Source organism: Maniola jurtina, chromosome 25 (genome assembly GCF_905333055.1).
Source record: "Maniola jurtina chromosome 25, ilManJurt1.1, whole genome shotgun sequence".
Lineage (NCBI taxonomy): Eukaryota > Metazoa > Arthropoda > Insecta > Lepidoptera > Nymphalidae > Maniola > Maniola jurtina.
In genome coordinates this window covers 521,115-543,026 of record NC_060053.1, presented here as the reverse complement: position 1 = coordinate 543,026, position 21,912 = coordinate 521,115, and the positions used below count along the sequence as shown (strand labels likewise).

The following is a 21,912-nucleotide window of genomic DNA, read 5'->3' as shown; positions in this document are numbered from 1 at the left end:
AAAAGTGGTAAGTTCCTATAGTAGAAAAATGACATCTATTGCAAATGATCGTGAGAAATATCGGCATGGAAACTATAACTTAAAATTAAAAAAACCCCCGACACAAAAACCTCTATAAGAAAACTAGAAAAGAGCTGATAACTTTCAAACGGGTGAACCGATTTTCTCCGATTATAGCTAAGAACACTCTCGATCGCTTTCAAAAAAAAAACTAAATTAAAATCGGTCCATTCGTTTAGGAGCTACGATGCCACAGACAGATACGCAGATACACAGATACACACGTGAAACTTATTACACCCCTCTTTTTGGGTCGGGGGTTAAAAATATCTTACAGAGTATTTGACCAGCTACCATCTACTAAAAGTGGTAAGTTCCTATGGTAGAAAAATGACTTTTATTGCAAATGATCGTAAGAAATATCGGCGTGGAAACCCGAAGGTCCTGCAGAATATTTCACCAGCTGCATCCTACCATCCGGCAGAAGGACGTGGTAGGCCCCTTTGGTAGATTTCCCCTGTTTAGCTTCTCGATGGCCGAAGTAGTTGCCACTGTCTTGATCTCGGACTCTGTAGCCGAACTCATAGTTGGCTGCGTATTGGAGCTGTAAAAAAAAGTAAATCTATCACACAAATAATCATAAAGGCGAAAGTTTGTGTGTGTGTATGTTTGTTACTCCTTCACGCAAAAACTACTAGACGGATTTGGCTGTGTAATGGAGATAAATAATATCCTGGATTAGCACATAGCTATTTTTTATGCCGGAAAATCGAAGAGTTCCCACGGGATTTCGAAAAACCTAAATCCACGCGGATGGAGTGAAGTTTTCCTTCACCATTGAAGCAAGTGATATATTTTTAGATGATATCTGTGACTTCTTCGGTGTGAATCAAGGTTTTTTAAAAATCCCACGGTACCTAATTCTCTAATTTTCCGGGATAAAAATTGGTCTTTAACCATTCCCGGGCTGCAAGCTATTTCTGTGCCTTTCGTCAAACTCGGTTTAGCACAAAGGCAAACTCAAATCATTTATTGAACGTAGGTAACTACCTGGATACCATATTAGGTATGATGTATATGTAAGATGCTATAGTGGTGATAATTAATCACGTAAAGTTAAAACTAAAGCTACGAGGGTTCCAAACGCGCCCAAGTCTGAGAAGAGCCCATAACAAACTCAGCCGGGTATAAGTTAACCGACATAGCTAACCGACAGACACTTTCGCATTTATAGTATTAGTATGGATGGACAATGGAAGTATTTTGGAATGCGTTTGGCGTGCCAAAGGTTGGTCGTCCGTGTCTTTTAGATAATAATCTACTAAAGCTTAGTATGGAGTAGGTAAGTATTAGGTAATTCTAAAAGGAAACTTTCTTTGGATCTCGATTTGTAGGACTTGGGAGATACGTAGCTGTTTAGATCTAGCGACCATCGGAAGAGAAAGCGTACGGTCACGTATTGAATACAATTAATTGTCTGGGGAGGACCTCCTTTATAATAATACCTATATAAGTAACTAGTAAGTACATATTTATGTCCTGGAAAATCAAACGTTTCCACGGGATTGCCAAAAATCCCCGGGTGAAGCTGCGTGTTCTAATTTTTTTTTAATCTTTACTCAAAGAATATTCTAATTCTATTGCTATTTCAGGGCCCAGGCAATAATTACGCATAATCTAAGCAAGTAAAATCATTACCTACATAGCTGTATGGGATATATTGCTTAGTGATAAGAAACAGTGTAAAATTAATTAAAAAAGTAAATAAAACATCTACCTATATAACATTTGTTGTTTTTATATAAATCAAATAGTTATTTAAGCACCTATAAAATGTATCTTAGAGTAGCTATCTCGTTATGTACTTTATTCCATAGCTACCAATAAAACATAGTGAATAGTTGTTACCTTCAAACCAATTCGACATAGTGTTATATATATCTGACTAGCTGTGCCCGCGACTTCGTTCGCGTGGAATAGTGACTTTTCGGGCAGCATGTACGTTAAAAATGTTCGCCGTGATTCTTTAAATTGACATAACTTTTTTATTTATGAACCGATTGACATGAAATAAACACTAAATGTTAAGTGAAGCTTACTACAATATATTATTGAAAACCGTATCTAAATCGAATAAGTCCTTTCTGATATTAGCGTGCACAAACACACAGAGAAACAGACAAACAGACAAAAAAAATAATTACAATTTCGGGTTCGACATCGATATAATAACAACCCCTGCTACTTTTTTTTATATATTTCCATTGTACAGACACCAGTTTTCTACAATTTTATTATATGTATATAGATTTCTGAATATTGCATATCCACGAAATGCCAATACATGCTAGCATGCAACAAATCCATTATCCATTAGGCAAATATGATAACTATCTACCTACGAAATACGGTGAAGTAATAAGTGAATTTAATTAGGTATGCGCTGGTTGTTGGTATAATCGAACTTACCTTTTTAGAAGAAGATTAGTTCAATCACACTAATATTATAAAGGCGAAAGTTTGTATGTGTGTGTGTGTGTGTGTGTGTGTGTGTGTGTGTGTATGTTTGTTACTCCTTCACGCAAAAATTACTGAACGGATTTTGCTGAAATTTAGAATGGAGATAGATAATATCCTGGATTAGCACATAGGCTACTTTTTATCCCGGAAAATCAAAGAGTTCCCACAGGATTTCAAAAAACATAAATCCACGCGGACGAAGTCGCGGGCATCGGCTAGTAAGAAATAAACTTAATCTTTTTCATAGGGTGATAGTCATAATATGAGATAATTTATTCTTTTAGTAAGTTAGAATCGCACACGAAGGGTTCCATCATCGTCTAAGAACTTTAAGATATTACACTATGTACCTACTTTTTTTTTTAATTTGCATGGCGGCTTTATTAAAATTAGCTACTTGTTGTTCAAACGAATAGAAATACATAGGTACCTATTACCTACTCTGTGAAAATATCAACTCTGCCTATTATGGTTCATGAGAGATATAGTACGCGACAGGTTGAGATGGCAATCGGAGTATGAGGCAGGGGACGTCCCGCACATCCGCACGTCACCAGCAGCGGGTTAGCGCAGAGGCTGTGCGGCTGTGGGGGGCGTCCCCACCCCGGTTGCCATCTTGACTGGGCGCGTATTGTACAGCCCGTAGTTGTATGGTACAGCCCGTTGACAGATAGACATACGGATAGACAACGCGGGCGGTGGTTTAGAGTGCGGAACCCTAAAAAGCTCCTAGGGTTCCAAAAGCGCTCTGGTCTGAGAAGAAGCCCAACACAAAGACATACTAAGCTGGGTATTCTAATAAACGTAAATAGTTTTACCAGTAAGCAAGGATTTTTGACGATTACTTTTTTAGGTGGTAAAGGTTCATGTAATTTTAGAATTTGGTATCTTTAGAGTTTAGACAAATAAAAACAGACTTTAACAATAAAAAAATCCTTGTTATTGTTAATTTCTTAAACTTGTAATAAATACTAAGTATATTAAAACAACAACTACAGTAGAGTGCTTGTTTTAAGCAAATATTCAAACAAGTGCATAAATAACTAAGACAAACCTTAAATTACCCAATAAATTAAAATAAATTAAATACCTAGGTGAGTACTCTTTTTACAATAATCAAAATTATTGAAGGTTCTTAAAACAAGCTTAAAACTAAAAAAAAATCGATTTACCCATGAAACTTGTGTATTTTATGCAAATTATTTCTCACATGCCTAAAGGGATTCCTCTTTCTGTATTTCCTCGGAAAATGTGGGGTCTTTTTGCCTTTGTTGTCTTTAGAAACTTGGTACACATCTAAATGTTCAATATTTAAATTATGATGGCCGATTAGCGTTTTCAATTGTGACTGAGTTAACATGTAAATCGGTTCTATTATATTCGGAAAGTTTCCTAAGGTATTAATAGGTGTTGGTAATTCCAAAGGTTGGGGGGATGTAAAAATAGTTGATGGGGTACCGTAGATAGGTACACCATAAGACGTCGCTGGGGGTGACCCATATAATTGGGGTGGGTTGGAGAAATTTGGGCGTCTATAATGACGAACTTTTTTCGAAAAGCTCCCTTTAGATTCTAATTCATAGTTCGAAGGAGCGTTGTTTTGAAAATCATAATCAGGGGAACTAAATTCGTCGTAACTAAAGTCATCATCTTCGTAAAACGATTCGAATTTGTTGTGTGGTCGTTTTTTAATGTGTGGGTAATCGTAATCATCTGGATAGTCAGTTGCCTCACCGATGGGAAAGTTGGGAGCTAAAAAAACATTGAAATCGCTTACACGTTTCTTGTTGAACGGATTTGATCTTATAAGGGCTTCGGATGTGGGACTGTCGGTTGTATTTGAGCTAATCGTTGCTTGAGTAGTCGTTTTTTCATCTAAAATAAATGGATCGGTTTCTAACTTCGAGCGTTTAGTTCGATTACATTTTTTATCCGCTTTACCTACACTTGTATAACCGTCGGTTAACGCTTTGTTACCTGCATTCTTGTTTGAAATACCTTTATTAATACTTACATTTTCATCCCCAAACGCTGATGTTTCAGTACCATCTTCTAATAAATGCTGTACGCCAGTCGGTTCTGCGTTATGATGTAAATACATTTCACTTTTGCTGTCATCTGTTTCTTTGTAAATAGGTTGGTATCCATATGTTAATGATTCGTAATGAGGATCATTTTCTTGCTTGACAAAGTACTCTTCTTTGATATGCTTCGGGCCTGCACTTATTGTTTGGCTTGCTACTTCAACTTTATAGTAGTTATTACTTTTCGTTGTTGTGGTTTGATCTGGTAATACAGTTGGTGGTACAGGGTGGAGGTCAAAAGGTTTCATTTTTTTGTTTGGATCCTCAATATCATCTACTTCTTCTGTGATTGGTGTATGATCTTTGACATTAGATTCCGGTCCATAAGCACTTGCATATGTCTGTGGCAATTGTGTATATTTAAAATTATTATCATAATTTTGTGTTAAAGTTTGCTGTGTCGGATCTTTGACGTAGAAGTAAAAGTCTACAGGGACTCCTTTGGTTATGTCTTCCGGAGTTTTATCATTATTTAATAGAGCATTAAACTCAGTTAGTTGTTCAGTAGGATTCTTTTTTAATAACGAATTGAGAGCTTGTATATCTTGAACTGATTGTAAAGTGTTGACATTATTTGGGTAAGAATATTTTGTATCACTAGGAATGGCTGCAGTATGTAGATTAGTAGGTTCATTTGCTTGGACTTGGGTCAAGCCTGCATTGCCATTAGGGTTTATTGCAACCCCCTGCTCGTAACTAGGATTTGGTGATACGTAGATGGTTTTATACTTTTTAGGTTCCAAATTCTGGTGGTAATCACCCGAACCGTAGGATCTATGGTTTCTGTTTCTAACATCTTTAATGACTGCATCAGCTTTGGTGATTTTGGTTGGTTGTAGTCCTTGTAAGAATCTCGTCTCCCCTCGTTTGGGAAGTTCTTGCCTTTGTTTTTGGACTCTAGTTATGGGTGGTAAAGGTTCGTTTTGTGTTGATCTTGATGGGGTTTCTGGATTTGGTATTACCCTTTTATTTTGTACTATCCTTTGTCTTATTGGTCGGGTTTGTGCCCTTATTGGAGTTGGGTTGGTAACAGGGTTATCGTTCAAAGACGATTGTTGCCGTTCTATAGCTAATTGATGATTTTCTTGTGAATCATGGTACGCTTTCATATAGCTGTCTATAATTCGGGGTTCCTTCGACCATCTTTGGATCTGTGCCTTGTGTTGTCTTACTCTTTCAGCATTGAACATTGCTTGTTGGTTGTTTATGTGTATCCTTGTGTTTTGTTTTGAATTGCCCGCTAGAGGGTTACCATAGGGGAGTAACCCTGGGCTACTTGATAATCTTATGGTGTCATCTATCCTCGCTTGTTCGTTGACACTCTCGAAGACTGGTCTGGGGTTTGCTGATGAGGTGATATGTATTGTGATGAGTAGTAGGATGGTTATAGAACTGATGCGTGTTGGTTCCGCCATTTTATCTGGAAAGAAGGAAATAAAAAATATTAATAAAGACCTAATACTCATTCATTTGCACCTTAAGTCAAAGAAAAGCCGATGGCTAAACGGTTTAACCGGTAGACTCAAATGGGGTCATAGTCATACTGGTTGAATCACTGTTGGACCGACTTCATAGCAGTTCAGGTTAGCTGGCGGGGAAAGGTCATATTAACCACACTTAGCATCCATTTATTTTTAAAAAACAGCATCAGCATAATCCATCGCCTACTCATTATAGATTACCCGTCTCCTCTCAGAATGACGTCTCATTAGGGCCTAAACCCTTCTCGTTCTGGGCTAAACTACACTAAACTTTAGGCCATAGCCCACTACGCTGGTCAAGTGCGGATTGGCAGACTTCACTCACCGCTAAGAATATTATGGACAATTTTCAGCCATGCAGGTTTCATCACGATGGTTTCCTACTCCATTAAAATAAATAAGATTTAATCGCTTAAATACATTTACCTACCTAATTGTTAGTAGGTACGTGTCAGAAGTCGTACCCAGTTCCCTTCAGAACAGAAGGCCGAAATTCCTTTAACCACTTTGAAACATATCAATTAGGTACTTATTATTTTGTTTAAGTAAAAGTTATGCAAATAAAAAGATGTTTATGATTCCATGTTTTTAATAAAATCCACTAAAAAAGGAGGTCAGCGCCCGATTGGCATAAATTATGCATGAATTAAAATTAACCATAATTGATGGTATTAAAAATATTGAATTCTGCTTGCTCTTGCAAATGGTAGATCATTTGCATCTCTTCCTAAGCAACTATTAGATAAGTATTTAAATATTGCAAAAGGTCACATAAGTATTTATAGAATAGAATAGAAAGTAACCAAGTAGGTATATTTTATACTTAGGAAGTAACAATAAAATAAATTAACGCGTGTTATACTGTCGTAGGAATGAAAAGTTTTCGCAAGTCATTAAAAAATGTATTTTGGAGCGGTTTTTGTTGAATAAGCGTTACGTATCTGTTACCGATGATTTGCATGAATCTTGAAACACTTTCGATGTATATTACTCATGTTATGCATCTAAGTTAGGTTATGCATCTAAGTTATCCAGGCAAGTTCTAAGATATGTTAAGTACCTATCCATACTAATATTATAAATGCGAAAGTGTGTCTGTCTGTCTGTCTGTCGATACATTCCGGGGAAGGACATAGGCTACTTTTTATCCCGGAAAAACCAACAGTTCCTGCGGGACTCAAAAATACTCATCCGCTTGATCGATTCGTATGAAATTTGGTACCGAGGTAGCTTGCGTCCCTGTAATTGACATAGGCAACTTTTCATCCCGGAAAATCAAACAGTTCCCACGGGATCTTTAAAAACCTAAATCCACGCGGACGAAGTCGCGGGCATCCTCTAGTTTATAATAATATGTTCTTGTAGATTTTTAACACTGGTTGAGATTGAGAGAAATTCTGACGTCTTAGCGACCCAACAAATCAGAACATTATGTAAACAAGTGTAAATTAAAAATTTATAACATCCCCGACAAGTGAAGGTTACAACTAGAAATTAGCTGATGACTTTCAAACGGCTGAACCGATTTTCTTGGATTATAGCTAAGAACACTCTCGATCAAGCCACCTGTCAAACAAAAAAACTAAATTAAAATCGGTTCATTAGTTTAGGAGCTACGATGCCACAGACAGATACACAGATACACACGTCAAACTTATAACACCACTTTTCTCAAGAAAAAGACCTCTCTACACCTAGATATAGGTATCTATTTTGACTATGGTATGAAAATTGAAGATATAGAACCCTAATTGACTTCATCTGTGTTGGTGTTAGCTGGCGGGCGTGCTCTGCATTTTTGGAGTGTTTTTTTTGTTGAAACTGACTGTAAAGCGCTCTAAGGGGGTGCCGTGCGTGTGTCGGCGAGCGCCGGCACAGACGGGGTCCATACTTGTATAGTTTAACTAACTTGTTACAAATAACTACAAACTTGATATTCGCTAATCTTTGTTAAGCCAGACCCTAAAAGCCAAAACCCTAAAAACAAAATTGTATAAGAAAAATATCACTCTCGAAGAAAAATATCACTCTCGATGTTCCGTACCCAAAGCTGCAAGCTCAATGACTCTCAACTTTCACTATCACATAGTGAACAAGTTTGCATGTCCGTCCGTCCGATACGTACGCCCCACAGCTACCATAAGCCACACTCTTTTCTAGAGAGTAGACATAGCACCCTACATATCACTCCACATAGTGTATCCATCAAAAAAGTCAGTCCGTTTCATTTGTCTATTTAAAAGGGCTTAACCTCAAGAAGTGTTACACGGTTTTTATTAATGGTTGGTAGAATGTCTCTCAGAGGTTCCCATTTTCGTAATATACTGCTAGTTAACTCTACAAATATTTATGAAATCAAACTCGTCTATTAAGTAGTTACATTAGCTAAGTCTTTCGTACTATATATATTTTGCTAATAATGATATTATATCTGAGATAATAAAACGTTGCCTTGTAATGTACTGTTGTTTTATTTTATTACCTTTGTAACTTATAGGGCGGGGCATAAATATTATCTGAGATATTGTTATTACGTTAATATTACACGAGGTATAAAATCTGTTCTCGTTGAAGTAAGAGAGAAGCTACAAAACGCGTGAGAGTACTAGTTACTAGTTACCTACGAATTTTTAAGTCTAATATGGTAGTTTAAAGTCTTTATTTTAGATGCATAATATAATAAAATAATCTATCTACTTCATTATGTATTTAATTTTATCAGGTTAAAGATCTCTATTGAACTTCCGAATCTGGGATTTTTAAAAAATTTTGTTCCAAATCAAGGACCTTGCAAGGACTCTTTTTTTTTTGTATAAAAATATCTACCATTTCTTGCGGTGACAAGCAGCAATTTTACATACAAACTGAAAAAATTATGCAGTCCATCGCTACGAATGCAAATAATATAACTACATTTCGATAACTTAATAGACTCTCTGGCCCAGTTGGTCCTATACTTTGGTAAAGAGCAATATTACGTATGACTTGTCTCCCTTGAGGGGTCCGTCTCGTTGATGCTGTAATCTACGTAAATACTAAATAGAGACATTGAATTTATTGGAGTTTCCTCTATTTTCTATCAATTAACCAGTTTAAAGTATTTTTATAGCGGCATAAACTTTTTATAGCAGGATACTTTGTGCTTGTGCAATACTAATGAGTTAAGTATAGGTAATATAAGTTATAACTACTATAGAGATAGAAAGATAGAAACCTTTATTATACACAAAACATGAAATCATCATGATCAACCCATTTCCGCCCCACTACTGAGTACGGGTCTCCTCTCAGAATGAGAAGGGTTTAGGCCATAGTCAGCCACGCTGGCCCAATGCGGATTGGCAGACTTCACACACCTTGGAGAACATGGAGACTCTCAGGCATGCAGGTTTCCTCACGATGTTTTCCTTCACCGTTAAAGCAAGTGATATTTAATTGCTTAAAACGCACATAACTGAAAAGTTAGAGGTGCGTGTCCGGGATCGAACCCCCGACCTCCGATTAGGAGGCGGACGTTCTAACCACTAGGCTATCACAGCTTATAAAACAAGAAAAAATCAAGACAAAACAAAGAAATTCAAAACAATTGTATGCAAAGGCGGCTTTATTGCTCAAGCCTTATGGACAAGGATTTGGAATTACGAATATTTTTGGGCAGAGCATTCCACAGTTGTTCAGTATATAAAACGTCTTGATTATCACAAAAGCCAAGGTAATTAAAATGAAGGCTTGTGGGTGTTCAGCTTTATTCAGAGATATTTACAGTCAATTCTACATTCAATGTCACCGCCTAAGTTCCGACTTGGGGCTTGAACTATGTCAACAGATACGATTGTGAATTGCAGTTCGTGCCATTACTGAATATATTATGATCATGTTTATTTATAGTTTAGATCTAGATTATAGCGTTCAGTTTAAAATTTAGCTAATACCTAGGCTTTTACGGAGTCCAGCGCGGAAATGCAGCCAGTATGCTTGGCACCATTCCACGCGGACATGATTTAGTACACTAATTAGATAAGGCTAGCTTTAAATTTTAGTGTAACATTTTTTCTTTTATTCATTACTAGCTGATGCCCGCGACTTCGTTCGCGTGGATGAAGGTTTTTTAAAATTCCCGTGGGAACTCTTTGATTTTCCGGGATAAAAAGTAGCCTATGTGCTAATCCAGGGTATAATCTATCTCCATTCAAAATTTCAGTCAAATCCGTCCAGTAGTTTTTGCGTGAAGGAGTAACAAACATACACACACACACACACACACACACACACACACATACAAACTTTCGCCTTTATAGTATTAGTGTGATAGGCACGCGCTTGACCACAATCACACCTGATGGAAAGTGATTATGTGAACTAAGATGGGACGAGTATACCTAGAAGATGCCTATTCACTCTTGTTTTAAAGTTTTCAGTAAAAAAAGTTCGATAAAATTAAAATTACTATGTGAAAAGTCCGAATATAAAATCGAGCATTGACTGGGAATGTTACATTATTTATATCGATTATAATATCTACATGTATCTATCTACATTATAATGGCAATTTTCGAAAAAAAGGTATGGTGTACTCTACTTTTACTCTATTACACACTTAACAGGGCTCTCTCGTCACTTACTCCATACAATCGTAGTCCCAATTTTAATATTAAGCAACCAAAGTCCATGAAGTTTTGGATTTTTCTAAAAATAAAATTAATATTTTCTAAAAATATGTAGTTTAAAATTACAGGGGCTCAAAGATTTGTATGTGAATTTTTAAGACCGCGTAACTTTGAAACTGAATATTTTAACGGAAATCTGGAAAACCACAGGCATAGATATTAGTTCCCGGAACGTTTCTACAAAATTCCATTGAGAATGATTGATTAGTATTCCAATGAGAGACGAACTACGTTTGTATGGAGCGAGTGACGGAGAGACCTCTCTTATATTTCAAATTCTGGATAAATAGTTAAATAAATACCTAATGAATTCTAATCGAAACTGGAGATATATAAATAAAACTATCGAGGAAATTTAATGATTTACGGATATCCGTTAGAATCAATCTGCATACATACTGCTCTACATTTTTATGTTACAAACAAAATAGATAATATTGATTGATTTCGGAATTCAACAAATACCTACTTGATTACCTTTTTTATATAAATAGCGAGAAAACGAGCATGTGGGTCACCTGATGTTAAGTGATTACCGCCGCCCATGAACATTGCAGCACCAGAGGAACCACCGATGCGTTGCCGGCATTTAAGGAATTACTTACAAAAACCGGTCAAGTACGAATCAGACTCGCGCACTGAGGGTACTCGGGTATTTTTTCAGACATTTTGCACGATAAATCAAAAACTATTATGCATAAAAATAATTAAAAATCTGTTTTAGAATGTATAGGTAAAGTCCTTTCATATGACACCCCACTTGGTAATGGTATAGTTCGCTTACTTTGAATATTGAAACACATTTTAATTTTTTTAATGATGTAACCACAAATTCACGGTTTTCGGATTTATTCCTTTACATTTGCTATAAGATCTACCTACCTGCCAAAGGAGATCATTATTTTTGGGCCTTTTCTGAAAGTGCCGGCCAACGAAAAAAAATGGTACGGATCGTTAGAACTAGCCATTTGGAGTAATAGTTAATATGGCAGAAAAGTTGTAGGATTGCTCTGAACCAAGTTATACAAGGTCGAAGATTCGTCATTTTCATACATTTTATTGATTTCTAAAAGTGCTGGGAAACATAAAATAATGTTAGATATTGCTAGAACTAATGATTTGAAGCAATTGTCATTATGACCCGAAGCCTGTGGGGCCATTATATGTCGTGTTATACAAGTTATACAAAAAATTAATATACTTTGTATAATTAATTGTAACCGATTTTATGATTTTGTTACTGTTCTGATTGTTTTATACGAATTTGAATACACGTACAATTATTTTGACTCCCGCGAAGTGCTGGATCAGCTGCAATGTGGACAAAATTCGTTTATACATACCTGGATTGTATGCGGCCTTATAATACTAGGTGATCTCATCCAGCCATCTCCCAAACTTCTGCCACTGGGAATTGGGATATCTCCGGCGAGCTCTGTGATGAATGCACCATTTGGTTATACGTACTGTTCACCATAGTAACTTTGGGCTTGCTTCAGTCGATAGCTGTCCAAAGCAACCTGCGTCGATTCTTCTGTGAATCTAGGAAAGTCATTGAACGGAGGATGTTGGCTTCCATAGCCTGGAAATGAGCTCTCCTTCTATTATAATTACATATTGTTTGTGATAACAAGTTCTGCTGAACTGTTTTGCTCACTGGCCGTTCATGGATTACGTCAAGAAAATCACGTCTGTAGTACACGTTATTATGCTAGAACATGATAGCTGTTTAGCAATGTTACCGCGATCCTGAAATAATCGATCACGTTACTTAATGCACGGTCACTCTGATCAATCCTGAGCAAACGAAAATCTCTTTTAAAGCAATTGTTCATCACTTCCACCATCCAGCGGCAAATGGTAACAAGTTTAGATTTATTGGTTTGGTCAGTAATTAGCTGGGTTTCATTTAAATGTTTTGTTTCTAGCATTTGTGTCACATAACCGCATGCCTCAAGAAAGAAAGGCTATCTATAAAGGGCATGTACAGACAGATACAGGCATGTACATATATCTTCAGAAAAGCACTAATTACTTTTTTCAGTGAAAATCATACCCTAACCACAAGTTCCGAAACCACTAAAAGCCTTTATATTTGTTGCGATGGAACAATAATCTACACGCTGCAGCAACTTACAATGCCTAGATTTTAAATGATACCTTAAATGATATAGAAGATTTTTACTGGATTTTTATCTTAGTCCATGGTTTTGGAGATACCATAAACAATCTTGAGGTAATCTTTCTTTCTTGAGGTGTGCGGTTATATGGCACAAATGCCAGTAACAAAACATCAGTAAAAACCCAGCTAACTACTGACGAAGCCAATAAATCTAGACTTTTTATCATTTGCTGCTGGATAATGTAAATGATTAACGACCGCTTTGGAAGAGATTTTTGTTTACTCAGGGTTATTCAGGATTTGTAACCAGACATTAAGTAACATGGTCGATTATTTCAGGATTTTGTCAGCATTGCTGAACGGCTATCATCTTCTGATAGACAACAACGTGCATGCACGTGATTTTCTTGACGTAATCCATGAACGGCCAGTGAGCAAAACAGTTCAGCAGAACTTGTTATCACAAACAATATGTAATTATAATAGAAGGAGAGCTCATTTCCAGGCTATGGAAGCCAACATCCTCCGTTCAATGACTTTCCTAGATTCACAGAAGAATCGACGCAGGTTGCTTTGGGCAGCTATCGACTGAAGCAAGCCCAAAGTTACTATGGTGAACAGTACGTATAACCAAATGGTGCATTCATCACAGAGCTCGCCGGAGATATCCCAATTCCCAGTGGCAGAAGTTTGGGAGATGGCTGGATGAGATCACCTAGTATTACAAGGCCGCATACAATCCAGGTATGTATAAACGAATTTTGTCCACATTGCAGCTGATCCAGCACTTCGTGGGAGTCAAAATAATTGTACGTGTATTCAAATTCGTATAAAACAATCAGAACAGTAACAAAATCATAAAATCGGTTGCAATTAATTATACAAAGTATATTAATTTTTTATATAACTTGTATAACACGACATATAATGACCCCACAGCCTTCAGGTCATAATGATAATTGCTTCAAATCATTAGTTCTAGCAATATCTAACATTATTTTATGTTTCCCAGCACTTTTAGAAATCAATAAAATGTATGAAAATGACGAATCTTCGACCTTGTATAACTTGGTTCAGAGCAATCCTACAACTTTTCTGCCATATTAACTATTACTCCAAATGGCTAGTTCTAACGATCCGTACCATTTTTTTTCGTTGGCCGGCACTTTCAGAAAAGGCCCAAAAATGTATGGAGCTAGAATGATCTCCTTTCATGATTCTAGGTCAACGGGAAGTACCCTATAGGTTTTCTGGACAGACACGACGGACGGGCGGACGGACAGACAGACAACAAAGTGATCCTATAAGGGTTTCGTTTTTCCTTTAGAGGTACGGAACGTGCTTCTTTTTGTAAGCACCCTTGGCTAACTGCTTTTATACCCGTATACGGCCGCACCAATTTCACGCCCATCTATTGCAAAGTTCGTAATCAGTATGTGAATACTGATATTGGTTGCATTAAAAAAACAAAATATGCATTAATTAGTTAATAATTATTAATTACAAATCATAATTACACAGAAACAAAGTAACTGTTATCTTTTGAACAAACTTTAAAACATTAACGTTAGATTAATTAACAAGATGTTTAAAATAAAATACGTTATTAACAGTTAATTACGTATTCATGGAACTAAGATAAACAAAGATACCAATAAATGAACTCTCGGTGCGCCAAAAAACAACAAAACAGTAAAAAAATGAACGTGAGAGGCAATTTTATCATTAGCCTATTGTGTTTTATTTAAGGTTGGTACAAACAGTGCGTTCTGTATTTCAAATACGTAAGTAATAATCGAAGACCTGGAGATATCCTTAAGACTTGAGAGTCACATAGGTAACATAAACCTTAACACAATCCAATGCCAGTAACCATTTGCCTTATCTAGTTTCTAGTCTATCTAGTTATCTAGTATATTAGTCTTAGTTTTAATGATTTTTCAACCCTGCATTGTATAGCTTGCAAAACTCACGTCAATGCCCGACCTTCGAGTGACCTCTTTACGGACGTTTGTTGACCTCTAGCGTCACTCAGATGTTTAATTTGCAATATATTGTGAACTTTTGAAAATACAGGATTTTAAATTTTTTTTCGTAGTTTTATTTATAGTATCTTATCAGTAATTTTGAGAATATAAAGATTTGATGAAAAAGAAAGCAGAACGACGAACCAAACCCGTGGAACAAATAAAAAAAAATGCCGATGAAACATTTGTCTAATTGCCCACTTAAACTAAGCAATTTATGTTTGTTGGCAATTGCGTACTTTTTTTTTAATCGTCCAGAAGGAAGAAAAAGAATAGAGGCATAATATAAGAAGTTAGACAAAGCTGTGTGTACCCGACCTTAAGGTTTTCCCGAGGTTAAGTTTTTACTTCGCATATAGGTACCTATACACTTTGTATATCTATTTAATAATAATAATTGGTGTCTTGTGATTGTATTGTCCGTGAATATTATCAAGAATTAATTAAATGTGACAGTATTCTCAGTAATGTAAGCGTAATATAAGTGTTATAATGGTTTAATTCAATTACTGTTCTCAAGAAAACTTAAGTAAGAGAAGCCTGACCTAAGGAAAAGTTAGGAACTTAGAAATCTTTTCAATTTGAATTGTTAGATTTACCTAAAATAGGTAGGTTTACAAAATGAGATAATGAAAAAATAATACATTTAAGATTTAAGGGAGGAGCTCTTAAGACAATCATTTATTTAAATATAAGAAAATATGTTTAAATGCTCACAAAAATGTGTTTTGGTAAACTTTGGGTATTTAATTTAAGATAACTTAAAATCGACTAAACTAAAATACTTACCTATGTTAAGATGAAGTGAAATCGATAAAAAAATAAGTGGAATGGTACGAACTTTCTCCAATTATGCATTTATTTATCAAAAAACTGTATCAGTATATTTAAAATAATCAAGTTTGCGAAAAAAATGTCTCCCACATTTTATTTATTTTACGACATTGACCTAAACCGGTAAGTAGGTATACAAGCTAATTTAATTTGAATTTTGTCGTATAATTCGATATTTTATTCATATAAATGATAACTGGCTTATGTCCGCGAATTCGTCCGGGCGGACTACACAACAAACCCCTATTTTACGCTCTTAGGGGTTGAATTTTCAAAAATAGTTCCTTAGCCGATGTCTATGTCATAATAGCTAACATGCCAAACAGCTTAATCCGACCAGTAGTTTGAGTTGTGCGTTGATGGATCAGTCAGTCAGTCAGTCAGTCTTTAGTATTTGCTCACATTCGACGCCTGCCAGTGACGTCGAAGGCTTGACGTTTTGTTAGAAGTTCCCCAACTGTCATGTCGTGAACTGAAGGCTGTGCGCTAATAGACCAGTAACTCAGTCAGGACAAGTCTTTTTTACCCTACTGCGGCAAAGCCAACAGGAAGGATTATGATTTTAGCAGTCTATTTAGTATGTTTGTATCCAGATTCTGTGTGTTCCACCGTAGCGCCTAAATTACTGGGCCGATTTTGATGAATGAGGTGTCAATTGATTCGTTCCGAGTGACAGGCTATATTTTATACGAAAAAAATAGTCCTAACGGATGCTACATCAAAAAAGTGGGGTCTCCAATTTTTTTTTTTTTTGCTATTGTATCGAGTGGGATGTCAAAGGGAAAAATTCTGAGTTCATAAATATAAATGTACAACAACATTAAAATATATAAAGTTCAATCTCTAATATTCTATATGTATAGATAATAATAAAATTACATATTTAAATAGTTAATAATATAATACATCACTCCCTAAGTAGGTTAAGTTGTGAAAGAAGCTGTACCAAAGAGATTAAGCATAGATAAATGTGTAGGATTATGATTGAACTAGAGGCTTTTTGGCCTTGGCAAGCTTTAATAGCGTAGTGGTTAGAAATGTGAGAATATAGGATTCAAGTGGGCGTAGGTTCGAATCCTGGTGAAAACGCGAAGGATGCCTGCTCAGAATTTTAAGCTTAGACCGTCCCCTGGACCATTCCCAAAGTGGGTTCCGCAGAACCCTGGGGAGAGAAGACTACTTTGAGAATCGCTGGTCTAGAACTCATTGAGTCTGGTACGAATATATTTTTTATTCCTTTTTGTTTATTTAAAAAATAAAACCATGGGGGGGGGGGGGGGGGAGGGGCCGTCAAAGTTTACAGTTTGCCCATTTTTGCGAGGGGCTCTATCTCAAAGACGAAACTAGTCAGGAGTATGAAATTTCGATATATCTAACTATGTACCTACCATAATAAAATGTAGGTATTTCATATTTTGAACATCGAATACTGAAACCAACGATTCATCAAGTAATTTGTAAACTGTGACCAAAACATAACCCTATAACCTTATGGAACCCTAAAAGACCGAAGCCCGATTCGCACTTGACTGGTTTTTAATTTTGTAATTTATAGAGTAGCCCTTGGCTGCAGCACATCTGCTGGCAAGTGATGAGGCAGCCTGGAATGGAGCCCGCTTACCCAGAAGATACTTTTTTTTTTTAATTCACTTATAAGGTAAGCGCTTGACCACAATCACACCTGATGGAAAGTGATGATGATGTGTGGTCTAGTATCTAGGTACCTATACCTACCTATTCACTCTTGATTTGAAGATATCAAAAGTTGAGGTTAAATCTGAAGCCGGAAGAGCGTTTCATATCCTAGCGGTTCGTATTAGAAACGAGGAAGCAAATCGTTTTATAGTAAGTAGCTGTACATATCCGTGGAATTTTGTACGTGTGCAGAGCTTGACGATGCCATGTTGGGGTACGATAGCAGCTTTATTTTGCTAACGGAACCATAAAATTCTTGGTTAAAATATCAAAAACATTATAAGACCAGAATTTCAATCCTTAGTTGGTAATTCGGTAATAAAAACATTCAATGGACGGTCAACTTAAATTGAAATCCGAGTGAAATCTTTTAACAGGGCTCTCTCCGTCACTCGCTTCATACAATCGTAGTTCCAAATTAATTTGAATATTAAGCAACCAAAGTCCATGAAATTTTGCAGACATATTCTAGAAACTAATATCTGTGTCCGTGGTGTTTTAGATTTTTGGAAAAATATGTAGTTTTAAAATTACAGGGGCTCAAAGATTTGTATGTAAATATTTAAGACCGCGTTACTTTGAAATTGAATATTTTAACAGAAATCTGGAAAACCACAAACATAGATATTAGTTTCTAGAATATGTCTGTTCATGGACTTTGGTTGCTTACTATTTAAATGAAATTGGAACTACGTTTGTATGAAGCGAGTGACGGAGAGAGCCCTGTTAAATCCGGAAACCACTCACGTTCCATTACATTTCATTACATAACGCCAAATAACAGTTACATGTTATATAAGCCACGTGTCATATGTCATCCATTTTTTATTTAGTGGCCGAATAAATTACTTTAACCGACAAAGTTATAACCACGGAATTCAGATTAAGCTTAGAAGAGATAGCGAAGCGCTCTATGCTTGTCCCAGATGTCCAGTTGAACATCAGTGATCGTCAATGTTAAAATAGACGTATCATATCTGCAAAGGTAAGGTAGACATATACTGGGCACAGTGTGACCTAAACCCGTACTATGTGACGCTGATCCGTGACTCAAGTAGGAAGTCTATTTTCACGGAGCAAAGTTTTATTATTCCACGACTTTATGGCCTCGCTATTCTCGGGCGCTATCTCATCTCGTTGTGCATTCATTATTGCACGGTGTAAAAATGAACTACTTAAAAAGTTAAATTACAGAAGTATTAATATTACGCAAGTTAAGTTATTGGATCTATAAAGTAGTATAATTATACTTACTCGTGACTTAAGCAAACCTAGGTTTGTAAAGGTATGGGCGTGTAGGTATTGTAAGCCATACTAATATTAGTATAAATGCGAAAGTATGTTTGTCTGTCTGTCTGTTTTGCTTTTCACGGTTCATCCGTTTATCCCTTTAAGACGAAATTTGGTGGTACCAAATTTCATCTTGCATTCGTTAGCTTGCATCCCTGGGATGGACAAAGGCAATTATTTATCCAGGAAAATCAAAGCGTTGCCACGGAGCTTCAAAAAACCTAAACTTACGCGGACGGAGTCGCAGGCATCATGTAGTGTAACTATAGTGTACATATTGCTTAAAATCAACACACTTTAAACTCGCGGTTTCAAAGACAGCCATTCCGTTTCTAATAAGTACTTAATTAGAATTCTGTGGACGTAACATTGTACCGTACGCTCAGGTGCAGTATGACCCGGTTTGGAACAGTCCAAGATTCGACTCTTCAATTTTTTACAATTCAGTTTCAATTCTTTTACAAAATCAGTAAGTACCTACTATAATAGACTTATGATAATATGTGTCGCATATTATTATCATAACGCAAAAAATTAGCAAGCTGAACTGGCAGTGGGCAGGCCATGTCTGTCGTAGAGGCGATGGCCGTTGGAGCCGGAAAGTCCTTGAGTGGAGACCGCGTTTAAGCAAACGTAGTGTGGGACGCCCTCCAGCACGATGGACCGACGATATAAAGCGGCTGGCGGGAAGTGGCTGGATGAGGAAGGCTGAGGACCGGGTGTGATGGTGCTCTATAGGGAAGGCCTATGTCCAACAGTGGACATCCACATGCTGATGATGATGATGATGAACGCAAAAAATATATATTCAAGGTCAAAGTTCACAAAAATAGGTGTTTTGCATTTGCACATGTGGGATCGATGGAGACTTTTCACAGCTCATTTAGGTATATTGTATTCCCAACATACGTATCAATTTTTAGTTCTATGCAAATTATTGTATCCCTGAATGTCTATTTTGACCGGATTATAATATAATATATATCCCATAGTGTAAAATGAGCTCCAGGCTATCACACTCACACTTATATTATAAAGGAGAAAGTTTGTATGTATGTGTGTGTGTGTGTGTGTGTGTGTGTATGTTTGCTACTACTTCACGCAAAAACTACTGGACGGATTGGGCTGAAATTTAGAATGGAGATAGATTATACCCTGGATTAGCACATAGGCTACTTTTTATCCTGTAAAATGAAAGAGTTCCCATGGGAATTTAAAAAACCTGCATCCACGCGAACGAAGTCGCGGGCATCAGCTAGCGGGCATGAGCTCCAGGCTATAAATTATACTACGCGGACCAAGTCTAGGGCAAAAGTTAGTATATAAATATATTATGGCATTGTTGGCATTCAAGCTCGCAAAGTAAATGCCTATGTTATAGGTACCTACCAGTAGTACCTACATAACAGGTCACAGCGTTCAAGGAACGCAACTTTCGTTCGTAAACTTTAGCATTAATGAGTTCTTCAGTCTACTAGCTATATACCTACTACCTAGTATATGTATATAGTACAGTACTGTATATATAGGATTACCGGTAGCCACTTCTTGATTTACGGGTTACCAACATCAAAAATACGGGTTTTAGTTTTTTTTATGGGAGACTGCAGTCAAACGAGTAGGTGTCCTACTCGTGTGCTGCAGTGCTTTCCATAGTTTCTTTTAAATACCTACTTATTGTTTGAAGAGCTTTTAAAAGCTCTTCAGTTTGTAACAAAAATATATGAAAATCCCTGCATGTTAACTTAAAATTACATTTAACTTATACCTAATTCCGCCTTCACAGTATCAATATTGAGTCGGTTAAGGCTACGCGGGTATTGGTCTACGCATTGCCGCACAAGGAAAATATTCTTTCTATATTAGACAAGACACGGTTTGGTTTTAACAGCCAGCTCCGGCTGAATTTGTAAAAAAATCCGGGAGCTTTATTTGCCCCGTATTTTATTAATACGAACCCCGTTATTCAGAGTACGATAATTCATACCCTGAAATACGGGATAACCTTAATTACTTGAAACTCTGAATAGTTAATTGCGCGGCGCGGGGCTGACATACTATGCTTTGACAAGTGTAAATTAAAAAAAACGGCTGAACCGATTTTCTTGTATTATAGCTAAAACACTCTCGATCAAGCCATCTTTCAAACAAAAAAAAAACTAAATTAAAATCAAGTTCATTAGTTTAGGAGTTACGATGCCACAGACAGATACACAGATACGCACGTCAAACTTATAACACCCCTCTTCTTGGGTCGGGGTTTAAAAAATCTAAACAAAAATAATACTAAAAGATTATTGGGTATATTTAAAGCTCACCTTGATTTTTCATCCAAGTAACACAAAAAAAAATACATAAACAAGTTAATCTTAATTCAACTTTATAGTTTAAACACATAAGACACTAAAAACACTAAATATATCGAAAACACACGTAAAAATAAATACACTACACGTCTACACAGCAAGACATGGTGGAGTTCTGTGTATTGGCGTACTCGTATGTTTACTTCAACTTGTGGTGGGACATTATTAATGGAGCTTCGAGAGGACGTTCTAAACAGGTGGTAACTATACTCTGATTGCATAGAAATAATAAACACCGGCAAAGTGCGAGTCAGACTCGCGCACCGAGGGTTCCGTACTCGGATATTTTTTCCGACATTTTGCACGATAAATCAAAAATGATTGTGCATAAATATAAATAAACTAGTGTTTTGCTCGGTGCGCGAGCTGCTAAAGCAGCTCGCGTGACGTGGTAAGGTTAACTTTATTATATTTAACCAAATTTATTTATTAAAGATACAAAATTAACCGCGAAAACACAATAAAACGACACCCATATCGATTTTTTTCTTAAAAAATGCATGTCCGCCATCTTGGATTTCAAAATACATGTCGTTATCATAATGAGCAACCTGGAAAACTCTGAAAACGACATCCATATCATTTTTTGTAAAAACGGGGTAGTTGAGGTTAATAAAGTAGGGTGCGTGGGTGCGCGGACCACTAAAGTGGTCCGCGAGCATGCAGAGTTTGTTCCACCGAGTAGACCTTCGGACCCTGATCATCTTTTGCCAAGAAACCACTCTTCCATCTTTTATAGCCTCCGAGATAGACACCGACGAAATTTGTACGGCGGCCATCTTGTTTTTCCAAAATTTTCCACTTTTTCTATTAATCGTTTCCTACA

The 21,912-nt window shown here is 36.6% G+C and overlaps 1 protein-coding gene across 1 annotated transcript; it reads right to left on the bottom strand.

The window, feature by feature from the left end:
* Window positions 1-288: 288 nt before the first annotated feature.
* Window positions 289-21,229, bottom strand: LOC123877954. Its single transcript, XM_045924902.1, has 3 exons — window positions 21,039-21,229; window positions 4,535-6,024; window positions 289-604 (listed from the first exon to the last, which is right to left on the bottom strand). Exons 1-3 carry the CDS (start codon window positions 21,115-21,117, stop codon window positions 398-400), a joined length of 1,776 nt encoding a protein of 591 aa, XP_045780858.1. The 5' UTR covers window positions 21,118-21,229; the 3' UTR covers window positions 289-397.
* Window positions 21,230-21,912: the final 683 nt, after the last annotated feature.